Below are 12,042 nucleotides of genomic sequence, written 5' to 3'. Positions count from 1 at the left end.
AACTTGGTCTAGTGAAAGGTATCCCTGCCCATGGCAGGGGCGTTGGAAATAGATGATCTCTAAGGTCCCTTCCAATCCAAGCCATTCTATGATCCTATAATTTAGAAAAGCACTATAATCTCCTGCCCTAGGGAAAATCTCAGGCATTGCGTGGTGTTGCTTCTGAAAAAACATGGGTGAAAAAGCAGCAGGGCAATGACCTGTGTGTATTCAGATGCTCAGAGCAGTGCCTGTTGGATATGTCTGTGCACCTTGGGGGTTTCTTTGTCACAGATGTCTGAGAATGGAGGCTTGTGTGGTCTTTTGGGATGGGTTTTATGATCTTGCCCCATGTTCATCTAAGACTCAAAAAGGCTTCCAAGATTACTGCATTACTTCATCAATGTCTATAGTTATCTAAAGGGTGAGTGTCAAAAGGATGGAGCCAGGCTCTTCTGAGTGGTGCTGAGCAATAGGACAAGACACAATGGGTGGGCGATGGAGCACTGAACGGATTGCCCAGAGAGGTTGTGGAGTCTCCCTCACTGCAGATATTCAAAAACCACCTGCACACAATCCTGTGCCGTGTGCTCTGGGATGACCTTGCTTGGGCAGGGAGGTTGGACCAGAAGATCCATTGTGGTCCCTCCCAACCTGGCCCATTCCATGAGCCTGTGATTCTGTGAAGGGCAGTGGAAGAGCAGCAGGAAAACAAATCAGGTGAGTTTACTCATGTTTGTTATGCCATCCTGACAGGACATCAAAGGCTCAGAGAGGTTCAGTGAAGGAGGACGGAAGATGTTCTCCTTAGAGAACATTTTGGCAGTCGTTCCACTTCACAAGGAGAGATGAAAATGGTCACAATAAAATGTTAATAATTGATGGCAATCTACAGTATGGTAAACGGTAACAGCACAAATTTCCTCTGAAATCGGAAAACAGCGAGGTAAAACGCCAGTAAATGTTTAATTGCCACCTGTGCGGAGCTCTGCCCGCGCCGCCGCTCACGGCGCAGCCGCTCGGCCATCGGCTGCTCCGGCCGTGCCCGGCCTCGCCCGCCAGCGGGCGGGTCTCGGCGCGGCGCTCGATTGAGCGGCCTGTGCCTGAGCGCGGCGGTGGCGCGGGAGAAGCCGGGCCGGCTCCGCTCCCGATGCTGCGGTGGCTGATCGGCGGCGGCCGGGAGCCGCAGGGCCTGGCCGAGGTGAGGCCGCTCCCTGCGGAGCCTTAGGCTTGGAGCGGGCAGTGCCGTGAGGTCGGGATGCACTGGGCCGTGGCGTTTCCTATTGGGTGGGTCTGGGCCGTGCTCCGCGCCGGCTCTCGGCCTGCGGGGCCTTCGGGCTGACAGAACTGGTTACGGGCTTCGTGGAGGAGAATGAGAGGAGGGCAGAAGCGCAGAAGCGAACCTCGAGTACTGTGTTCAGTTCTGGGTCCCTTAGATCAGGAGGTGCTGGAGCGTGTCCAGAGAAAGGCAGTGGAGCTGGTGAAGGGGCTGGAGCACAAGTCCTACGAGGAGCAGCTGAGGGGGCTGGGTTTGTTCAGCCTGGAGAAGAGGAGGCTCAGGGGAGACCTCATCACTTTACAACTACTTGAAAGGAAGTTGTAGCCAGGTATGGGTCGGTGACTTCTCCCAGGCAACAAGTGACAGGTGACAGGACGAGCAGAAATGGCCTCAGACTGCTCCAGGGGAGGTTCAGGTTGGAAATGAGGAAAAATTTCTTCACGGAAAGGGGGGTTAGATATTAGAATGGGGTGCCCAGGTGGGTGGTGGAGTCACCGTCCCTGGAGGTGTTCAGGAGACGACTGGGCGTGGCACTTTTAGTGCCACTGTCTCTTTGACATGGTGGTGTTTGGTCATAGGTTGGGCTTGATCTCAAACGTCTTTTCCAACCAGACTGATTCTGTGAAGAGCGGAACACCCACGCTGAGCTCGCCTGGGAGCTGTTGGGAGCATCCCGGCTCCCTCCCCCTTTCTCGGCGGGGCCTGTGTTGTGTAGCTGCAAGAACTGCGTATAAGTCCTGCTCTCAGTGACACTGATGATATAAATTGTAGGCAGCGACTTGTTATTTGCAGTAACTTCTTGTTTATGTGTCATAGTAGTTCGTAGTAGTCTTCTAGCACTTCTTAGTTTCTCATCCATGAAACACGGTTTGTTACATAGTGCACTGTACACTGACATCCTTCCTGTTTCTAAGAGTTTGGTGAAGTTCTCAGAGACTTAACAAGAGTTAATTAACAGTATTACTGGACTCTATACACATAGTGCTTTTGTAATTTAGACAAGTATGAGGAAGTTATTATTTTCTAGCTGCTGTTCATGAGCAAGTGTGCCAGTGTCATGGATGACTTCAGATGCCAGTATTTACTTTGGTGGAAGTTTGGATTTGTGCCAGTTTGGAACGATGATGTGTGGGAATGTCTCTGACTTTTGTCACCAGTCAGAATGCTGGTTGCATTGCAGTCATATTTAGCAGGTTTGTGTGCAGTTGTTTTTGAAAGGAGGATGGGAAATATGATGCAGTTTTGTAAGATGTGCTAGAAAATAGCATTGTGTGTGTCCCTCGCCAAAGTTTAAACTCTGGCTATGGTTTAGTTATACCGTGTTTTAATAAAGCATGAACATGAATCAAGATGTGGCCCAGTTCTTCCATTCTGCCATTCATAGCTTGGTTAAACCTGACCCGCAGGACTTTTGTTCCCATTGTTACCACTGGTTTGTGGAATGACAGTAATAATTTTGCTTCTCTGAGGAAAAACTGAATAACAAATATTGCTAAAGGTTAGTTTCTAAACTCCCCCCCCTCCCCGCTTTATGTAATATTGTTTCATCTAATCATCTTCATAACTAGTTCTTAAATAGGTAAGAAAACCCATAGCAGTGTGTGGGCTATGGACTTAGGGTATTTTTTTTCATGTGCTATGACTTCAGACAGATGTGTAGAGTGGCATTGCACTGGGTGAATAGAGAAAACCTCTAGCAAGGCTATCCTGAGTTCATGAAAGGTAAATTTCTCCGTGCCCATTTCTATTTTTACAGTGGAATTGAAAGTCATTTAGACTCAAGCTCCTGAATCTCTTCAGTTGATGGCCATGATGTTCATCTTAGACAGGGTGGTTCTGGAAATGGGAGCATCTAAGTGGGTCAATAGCCATCATGGCCAATAGTAGCTAATTTGTCATGCTCCACGGTGCATAAAATCAGTATGTATGTGAACTCTTGTATTCCATGTTTTTGGTGAATTGCATTTGAAAATCCCACTTTGCATCATGGGGGTTTATAGGAAGTTATGAAGTTCAGATTAATATTTTGGGGGTTTTTTTTTGCTGATTAGTGTAGTGATGCTGACAGGTCCTGCATAAAAACATGCAAGTTGGGAATGGATTCCATTAGCATCACTCTCCAGCTTTCCCTTCTAAAAACATGATTACTATAAGAGAGTCCAATTAATAGTTTCTATAAAAAAGTAGATTTCTTCAGAGAAAGAATTCTCATTTAACACTGTGTTTTGCTAAATATTAATGTATGTTTCCTCGGTACAGTATTGCTAATGTACTGAGATTTGCTTAGACTGTTTAGAACTCTCATTTTTTAAGGCATGTTTTGATTACCTTTGACAGCTGACTCCAAGTTTTCATGTTTGTCCGGCTTTTCTTTATAGCCATGCAGATTCTACTTGCATTATTTTAGAAGGAAACTGCTATTCACACGTGATTGCATAAAATGAGGAACATGAAATGCATCAGATAGCGCAAACCCAAGATAAAATCACAAGAACTTAATTTAAAAATTAGGAGCTCTTAATTTTTAAAATAAACACAAGTTTCTTTCACCACTTTTTCACCTTGTCATTCTTAGCTTATGAAGAATAGTATCATAGTACCAATATCAAAGTAATAGAAAATGGTTTATTAATCTAGCAAGAAGATGTTCAAAATTTTGAGGATAATATGTTTGTCTTTGCTCTAGTATTTATTACCTGTCATGTATGCTGCGTGCTGTACAGTGTTCTGTAGTTACTGTTTTACAGTGTACGTTCTGTTGAAGTCCTCAAAGGGGAGACAGTCTTGGAAGTAAGATGATGTTGACTGTCGTGTAAAATAAATCCAGAAGGAGAAGAGTGCTGCCACTGAGTTACTATTGAGCTGTTTTGTTTTTTTAAAAAATAATGTCTAACAGTAAGTTGTTCCAGAATGTGTAAGACATTAATTACAAAAAAGTTGTCTTGAAGCAAACTGATGATTGAGATTGGCAGAACTATTATTCCTTGAAACTGCAGTTCTGTGCAGTATTTTATTGACCCTACCTGATGATCAACTTGTTCCAAGTGATTGATTGTCCTTTTAATTAATAGTCTAGGTGGGGGTAATTGCAAATGCTGTTCTATAAAATGATTAATCATTCTCTACATTTTTTCAAGTGGTTGGCTTTGGTATTTTGTGAATAGAGTAGCAATGCATGATTTATATATTATGTAACAGAACAGCATTTGTTCTTATTTGTTTTAAATATATTGTCTTTATATAGGATTTTAAAATTGAACAGCAGATGAAAGATATGAAAGATTCACAAACGTCTCATAAGATGTGTAATTTAATGAAAAACTGAGTGTATGGTGAATTGAGTCATGAAGCTGGCTCCACATGACAGCTCATAACTAAACTGGGTTTTCATCATGCTGTATCAGCGATTAAAGCAGTACAAAATATTTTGTTAAACAGAAAATGCCATATTATAATTTGAAATGCGTGCAATAGAAAGCTATTATTTACTTGAAATAATAAGAAATTATATTTTGTAATGATTTTCATTCAGGCAAAATGGTATTTCAGGAACTTCACACATGAGTCTAGGTTGTTAGAAGTTACAAAGACCTGATGAAAATAATTATGTCAGTACCAAATAAATTTAACTCATTTTTTATGAATTTTAGAAATCCTCTGTACAGACAGTTGGTGAAGAACAAACACAGAATCCTTACACGGAGCTCCTTGTGTTGAAAGGTCATCAAGATATAGTACGATTTCTAGTGCAAATAGATGACTGCAGGTATGAAATGCCATTTCGAATTGTTTAACAGTGTCCTTGGCAATACTTCAGAGAATATTTGTGAATATGTAGTAATATTTGTAATCTTCCCTTTTTATTTTTGGTGGGGGAGGGCAGGAAAAATTTGAGTTAAAAAAGCAAGGGATGAACACTCCCTTTTCTTGGTATGTTACTGTGTCTTTTGGCTTCTCTTTTAAGGTTTACTATAATGAGAAAATAATGGTGAATGAGTTACGTTTCTTGGTGCCAAGTCATTTGTTAGGAAGAAATGTTCTTTTAGTCTGTTCCTATTTGAGCGTTCCCTTCTGTACATGCATATGAACTCTTTCTCACAGTCTTCTTCTGCTCTGAGCAGATACGTGTGTTTTGCATTTCTGAATTGAGAATAGCTGTTATTTCACCTTTTGGTTCTATGAAAGAATGTAATAGGCTCCTTTAGGTACACTGTAGCAATTAGCCATGACATCTTCAACGATGCTGAGCGATGGTTGCTGTTCCTTTCTTTCCCATCTTCTGCTGCCCTTTCTTCCAAAGCTATAGTACTTAATTCATTTGAGCTTTAGTTCATGCAGGTTTTTTTGACTTTTCAAATATTGAAATTTTCACCACTTTATTCAGAATGACTGCTTAGCAAAATTCATCACATGCCTAATCTCTGCATTTCATTTCTCTTCCAGTTTGATCTTATTCAACTTGCTGTACTTCTTTGAAACCTGATCATTCCTTTGTTTCTCTCGGTCAGTGTTTTGTATATTCCTGACAATTTTTATCTGTTCTGTTCTTCTGAAGACTGAGTTGTCTATCTTCTGAGGACAGAGTTATCTAAAAACTGGAAAACTGGTTAATAAGCAGAGATGAAGTCATTGTATTTACCTTTGTACTTTGGAAATGTGACTGAGAGATTGTATTATGATAGTTGTACATTACAACCTGGCTTCTATTCTAGTTTTCTCTAAATTAACCTTTCATGTTCTTTAATTATACTTAATCCTAGAAGAGAAGAAATAATTTTCTGCCTTAAAAGTAAGGTTGTGAATTCTTTAGTCAGTAATAAAATGTAGTGACTCTTGGCTGATGTGGAGAATAAAATAGAAAACGTTTAGAGATTAAGAATGTAAGTAATAGGCAAGAATAGTTCTGTTAAGGACCTGTAGTAAGTTATATCTTTTATGGATTAGACTCAGAAGGGAATTTCTAATATATTCATCAATACACTACACAAAGTTAACATGGATAACAGCTTGTTTTAATTCTAGCAGTGTATAGCAGGTGTTTTGTGAAGGAAGGTTCTCTCCTTCCCCATTCACATTGATTGGAGGAGATCATGCAGGTAGTCTCTTCCAATTCAGGAATGCCCACAGAATCCTGTTTTCTAATAAGATTTGTAATATATATATATATATATATATATATAAATTTCACAGAAGACTCCATGGAGGCTCTTTAGCGTGTCAGTTTTTTTCTTAATGTCATAAAATATATATATATTAGAAAAGTTACATGTGTTACCATAAAGTTTATTTTTCCGCATTGTAGTAGTCCACCAGAAAATTCCTACAAAAATGAAAGAATCTTGTGCCTTTTTTTCAGTCCTTTTTGACCCAGACCAGTTATTAAAATAACTCTTTATCAAAGTATGTTTTCTCAAAACACTTACTGCATAGAGGTAATTGATTTTTGTAGAAATACCAGAGTATTCTTAAATTGCTATGTGATACAAAGAAACTACTTGCCATTTTGGGCTTCTTTCTTTGGTGGCAGGGAAATTACTGAAGCTAAACTAATGACAATCATTGTAAAGCTAAAGTCTGGGTGGCTGCATTTAATATAGGCTGTAAAACAGCATATGGATAAGGAGTAAGTTATATAGCTGGTTAACATTGTGAGAGTTTGAGGAGTTTAATAGAGTTGCTTCACTGGACAGTAATTCTGAGTTTTTATTTATCAAGAATATGGTATTTTCTGGATTGTTAAACACCTGATAATATTATTCACTTGATTCTTTTCAGTAAAATTAGTATTGTTACTCAGATTCTGAAATGTTTTTATTTAGTTTCTGCAGCTATTCCATTGTGTGCTTTTTGTCAACTATTGTAAGCCAAATTTCACGCTTCAGGTCTTTAGATAATATCATCTTAGTGAGAATTTTGCAGAAGGATTTTCTTGTTTTCTCAGTGGCTCAGCTAAAACCAGTGAGTGGAAAATTTTCTCAGATTGGTTTTTGAAGATACTAAATAAATCCTATATGAATGTAACAGAAAGCTGGTGGGCTCTTTTTTGCTTTTTTTTTCTTTCTTCTTTGCTCTTGTACTTTTCAAACATGAAGTAAGGGTCATATTGATTAGAAGATCACTAAAGAAGACTAAGCCTGAGCAAGAGTCTTCCAAAAAGTGGACTGAAATAAAATTGCATGTAACGCCCTAGCATTCGATACATTAAATTAAACAGAGTTCATAACACATTTTAAGAACAGTTTTTTTGTTGCTCATTTGACCATTCCTTCCTCCTTCAGGAAACAGACAAGGTTATAGATGGTGGTGATCTTGACTGGAAAAGAATGAGGTGTCCCATAAGGAGCATATGTAGGCAGATGGTTAGATACTCACTCTAACCTAGAGAAAAAGATTGAATTCAAGTCAGACTTGGTTCATGTGAGATTAACATGCTAATTGGAACTTGTGTTTTCCTCATATGATATGCCTTCCATGTGGATTTTTATCAGAAGTCAAATTTAGCACCTTAAATGTGTTGCCCTTTGAAGTTCTTTTAAGCCACACTCTAAATTACAATGGTAAATACTGGACTACTCTGTTCTGAATCCAAAAAATCGGTCTGAGAAACTTGCTTCTTTTTTTATCTTTAAGCAGCAAGGTATTTGTTTATTCAACGTTGGGAGCAAGCCAGCTCGTACTGGACAAACTTGCTCGACTTGCAAGTGCAAAACTAAGCCATTTTATACACTTTAGATACATGGTTACATCATTTATTATACATATTAATAAGTAGGCTGGTCTCTGGGCAGAGTCTCTCCAGACATGCGCAATTTCCTACTGTGGGGGTCTTCTCCTCAAGCCTTCATCCCTCTGGTGGTCGCCATGGACGTCTTCCTCAATTTGATCTCTTCAATTAGGTGACCTGAATTCTTCAAGCTTGCAAAATCCTGGCTCTGGGCCTTCTATATCTTATTCAAACGTCTAGTTTACCTAATTTATTTCTGTGTGTGTAGTACTCCTGTTCTTTCTATAATAAGGCCTTTGGTCCAGTGAGCAGAACAGAACATGATATTAACCAGTGCTCCTAAAATGTTCTTCTAGCGAAACGGGTATTGAGGTTTCTTAGCAGGCCAAGATATCTCAGTTAACTCTTTTAGGCCTGGCTCCTGTTTCAGTTCCTGGACTGAACCCAGACAAGTGGTTTGTAACTTGTTAGATGTCTTATAGTTGACTCTGACTAATAGTATTTGATTTTAAAGTTCGCTGTTATTTGGTGTTTCAGATCTCATATTTTTAAACAAGAGAATTGGTTCTTTTGTGTGGGGTTCTTTTTTAATAGTACATATTGGAATTCCTACATCTTGTTCTTATATTAAGTATATGTTGATAAATACCTATTCAAATGTACTGACTTTAGTTTAGAAACTATAATTGGGATTTACAAATACATGTTTATTCTGTAAAGACAGATTCTGATATATCTTGTAAGTATTTTTCTTCCGTAACTGTTTACTGCTTTTCCATTACGTTATGCTATATTGAAGTTTTCAGTTTGTTGTGGTTTTTTTGTCTCTTTTTCTTCAGGTTTGCATCTGCAGGAGATGATGGAATCGTATGTCTATGGAATGCTCAGGTTAGGTGATTTTTTTGGGGGCTGGCTTGTGTGTTCTGGAGAGGGTAGAAGTTATGGAGAGGAGTTAGAAATGTCTAGAAATGAAAAAGCAGAATAAATAAGAGTTGCTGCAAAGCCGTTTGAAAATGTACAAGTGGAGGGAGCCTCTTAAATTTTAGTTTACAAAGGAGAGTTAGGGTATTAAAAATAGTGTGAACTCAAGAGAAGGACAAGTTTTGAAAGTTAGAATGTTTTGGGAAGACATAGTGATTTTAGAGAGATTTTAGATGAAATGATGTGAAAAGCAGAAGTGTGTATCAATGTGTGCCTTTAATTACTCTTTAATGTGTTCTGTGTTTGCTGTTAACACCAAAATCTTGACTAGTAACTCAACAAATATGTAAGAAGATCCCAAACCTGCTAGGATTTTTATATATACTTAAGTTTTAAGTACATTTCAGTAACTTTACTAGTAATACCTCTTTGTGGTATAACTGATTAGGCTAAATGGTGAGCTAGCACAAAACTCTATTGGAAAGATACCAAAGTGCGTAGAAGTTCAACATTTCATGCAGTGCAGGAACAGGGCCTTAATTGCTTGCTGTGATAAAAATCTTGTAACTTTTGAAAACCTTACAAAGACATTAGTTTTATCATGGAAATAGTGCTCTATTAGTGACACCAGCTGTTCTGGTCTTCTGCTCTGTGTCTCTGTATCATTGACAAAATTGTAGAAGGGATGAGCATTAGACCTGTGTTAAGGAGGTCTGGTATACGAGTTACATTGTTCAATAAGAAGTCTGAAGGGGAGACATACTGTACTGTCTAAAGTGTATCAAACATTCAAATTGAGGAAGAAAAAAACTCAGACTGTAAATTTTTTAAAAATCTTCTGAAAAATTTATGTGACATTTATGATGGTGTAATTTTAAAATACAGAAGGGGAGACTTGAAATTTCTCTCTTTTGAGCAGTTTCAATTAGTGCTTTGCTGTAGTTGAAGGCCTTTTGTGATTTTTTAATTCTATAACTTGGAAAAGGAAAGGAGTCTTGAATATTAAAACCCATATATGTGAATATATATATACCCAGTGTTCTGAGCAGTTTGTCACTTAGAACTCAGCTTATGAACTGAGTTCCATTTTCTACTTTTGTAGGAATTTTATTAGTTTAAAACATTAACCCACAACTGTAAAGAAGTTTGCAGCTAAAATAACACTGTATTTTAGTTGCACGTTTAAAATGCCAGTATGCTTCTCTATGTTTGTTTGTGGAGTTTTGCCTTCTAAACACAGCAGAAGTAGCTCCGGTTGTCCAAAGCACCATCTTGAATCTACAGATGATGTACGTGCTAAATAAAGCTGGCAGGAAATTGACAGTACTGTGTTTGCCATAAATATAGGTCAAATTTTTCTAATAATTAAAAAAAAAATTACTTTTTCAGAAGAGGGTTTGTCAACAAATCTGAATTACCAAAGTGTTCATGGGTGAATGGCCAGTATTTGCATTAAAATTAAATGAACTTAATACAGAATTTCGGTCTTAGGGGCTTTTAGAGGGTTTTTTACTCTGAGAGTAATTTGTGTTATGTCCTTTAAACCTACGCTTGGTATCTTATTTAATCTTGAATAGCATTGAAGGTAGTAAGAAGCAAATCCATAAGTTACTTTAGAAAGGGAGATTTGAGACTCTTAAAAATTCTTGCTTTCAAAAGTCATGTGGTACCTATGTTTTATGCTACAGTAGGCATTTTCCATGTTTTACATTTAGTTTTCCATGGGTTTGTTTTTCAGACTGGAGAAAAACTTTTTGAACTTCATGGACACACACACAAAATTACAGCTATAGCACCGTTTTCTTCGTCAGATGCTTTTGAAGAAAAAAGACATTTGATTATAACGGCCTCTGCTGATAGAACAGTTATTGTATCCTTTGATCTGGGTGTAATTGGGTTACACAGGAGTTTTACTAGTTATTGCTCACAAGTAGATGTAGTCCTTGCTACAAAAATGAATCCATAACAGACCTTTATTAATATGCCATTTAGGCCAAATCTTGAAAAGACAGAGTTTAGAAGACTGAGACACTGCATACCTCTTTCCTAATCTGTCACAAACACAGCATTTATATTTATAATGCATAGAAACCTTTCAGTTTCCTTAATGAATAAAGACAGGTTTGGGACTGCACTAGTGGCAGACAGGTTCAGAAAGTGTCATGTTTCCATTCTACTGTAAAGGTATGCTAAAGAAACCTTATGAATGTCTGTTGTTTTGTTATATACAATAATTATTATGTATGGCTTGTAGGTCCTATGGGCAGGTGTTAAAATGAACAGCAATGTTTGGTGTAAGCAGTGGTACATAATGAGTGGCTGAGAAGTGGGTGTTTTTCAGACTCTTAATACCTCAATTTTCTTTTTGAAAGGATGTAGAACAAAGGTAACTGGTATGGCTTGGTTCTGTTACTGTGTTGCAAAAGACAACCTACCTTTAAATTAGTTGTTGACTCTTAATAGTAGGGAAAAATCAATGAAAAAATAAGGTTTTGCATTGTTGATGAAAAATGTAGCATGTAATTAAATTTGTGTTTCTCAGGGAAGTGATACCTTGATACTGTGCTTCATAGTACTTACAGATTTATTTAACTAAAGCTCATGATCATTTTACTGAGAAATTCCCTGTAGAACTTTTGCAGGAGACATATATCTGATTTTTGTTCTGCAGTGTTTGACAGTTCTTCAAAGACTGGATGTATGGTTGTCTGGAGGGAGTGATCTATGTGTTTGGAACCGAAAATTAGATCTCTTGTGTAAGACCAGTCATCTTACTGATGCAGGTAAGAATGTAAATGACTCATTATAGCTGTTAAAGTGCAAGTAAAATGGATCTGTATAATGATGCAAAACCAACTTGGCAAATTTCCTTTAATTCTAATGATAACATTATTTATTAGAGCCACTAGCTCTTTTTTTAAATGTCAGACTTAATAGTTTCAGAATTAAGACTGCTTTTAATCTCCTGTACTGTGTGAATTTTAGAATATGTCAAATCTCAGTAACTGTACAATAGCTTGGACTTACAGGGATGCTGGTCTGTATGTGTTTGCTGTAACATGTACCAGATTCTTTGACTGGCTTTTTGTGTGATCAGGTGGGAGTTCTGTTATTCCTAAGTGAGCTTTGTAGAAGTAGA

The 12,042-nt window shown here is 38.0% G+C and overlaps 1 protein-coding gene across 1 annotated transcript in view; it reads left to right on the top strand.

The window, feature by feature from the left end:
- The first annotated feature begins 1,086 nt into the window (after positions 1 to 1,086).
- The window catches only part of WDR41 (WD repeat domain 41), a 31,785-nt gene continuing 20,829 nt past the window's right edge, over positions 1,087 to 12,042 (top strand). Inside the window, exons 1-6 of the mRNA XM_027709923.2 lie at positions 1,087 to 1,180; positions 4,909 to 5,024; positions 8,822 to 8,870; positions 10,642 to 10,773; positions 11,025 to 11,087; positions 11,575 to 11,686. Of these exons, the coding sequence (XP_027565724.1) occupies positions 1,130 to 1,180; positions 4,909 to 5,024; positions 8,822 to 8,870; positions 10,642 to 10,773; positions 11,025 to 11,087; positions 11,575 to 11,686 (523 nt within the window). The 5' untranslated portion in view covers positions 1,087 to 1,129. The remainder of the gene's footprint in view (positions 1,181 to 4,908; positions 5,025 to 8,821; positions 8,871 to 10,641; positions 10,774 to 11,024; positions 11,088 to 11,574; positions 11,687 to 12,042) is intronic.

Source organism: Pipra filicauda, unplaced genomic scaffold (assembly GCF_003945595.2).
Source record: "Pipra filicauda isolate LSUMZ 115617 unplaced genomic scaffold, ASM394559v2 scaffold35_size7292922_pilon, whole genome shotgun sequence".
In the NCBI taxonomy this organism is placed as follows: domain Eukaryota; kingdom Metazoa; phylum Chordata; class Aves; order Passeriformes; family Pipridae; genus Pipra; species Pipra filicauda.
This window is presented reverse-complemented; position numbering and strand designations above follow the sequence as displayed.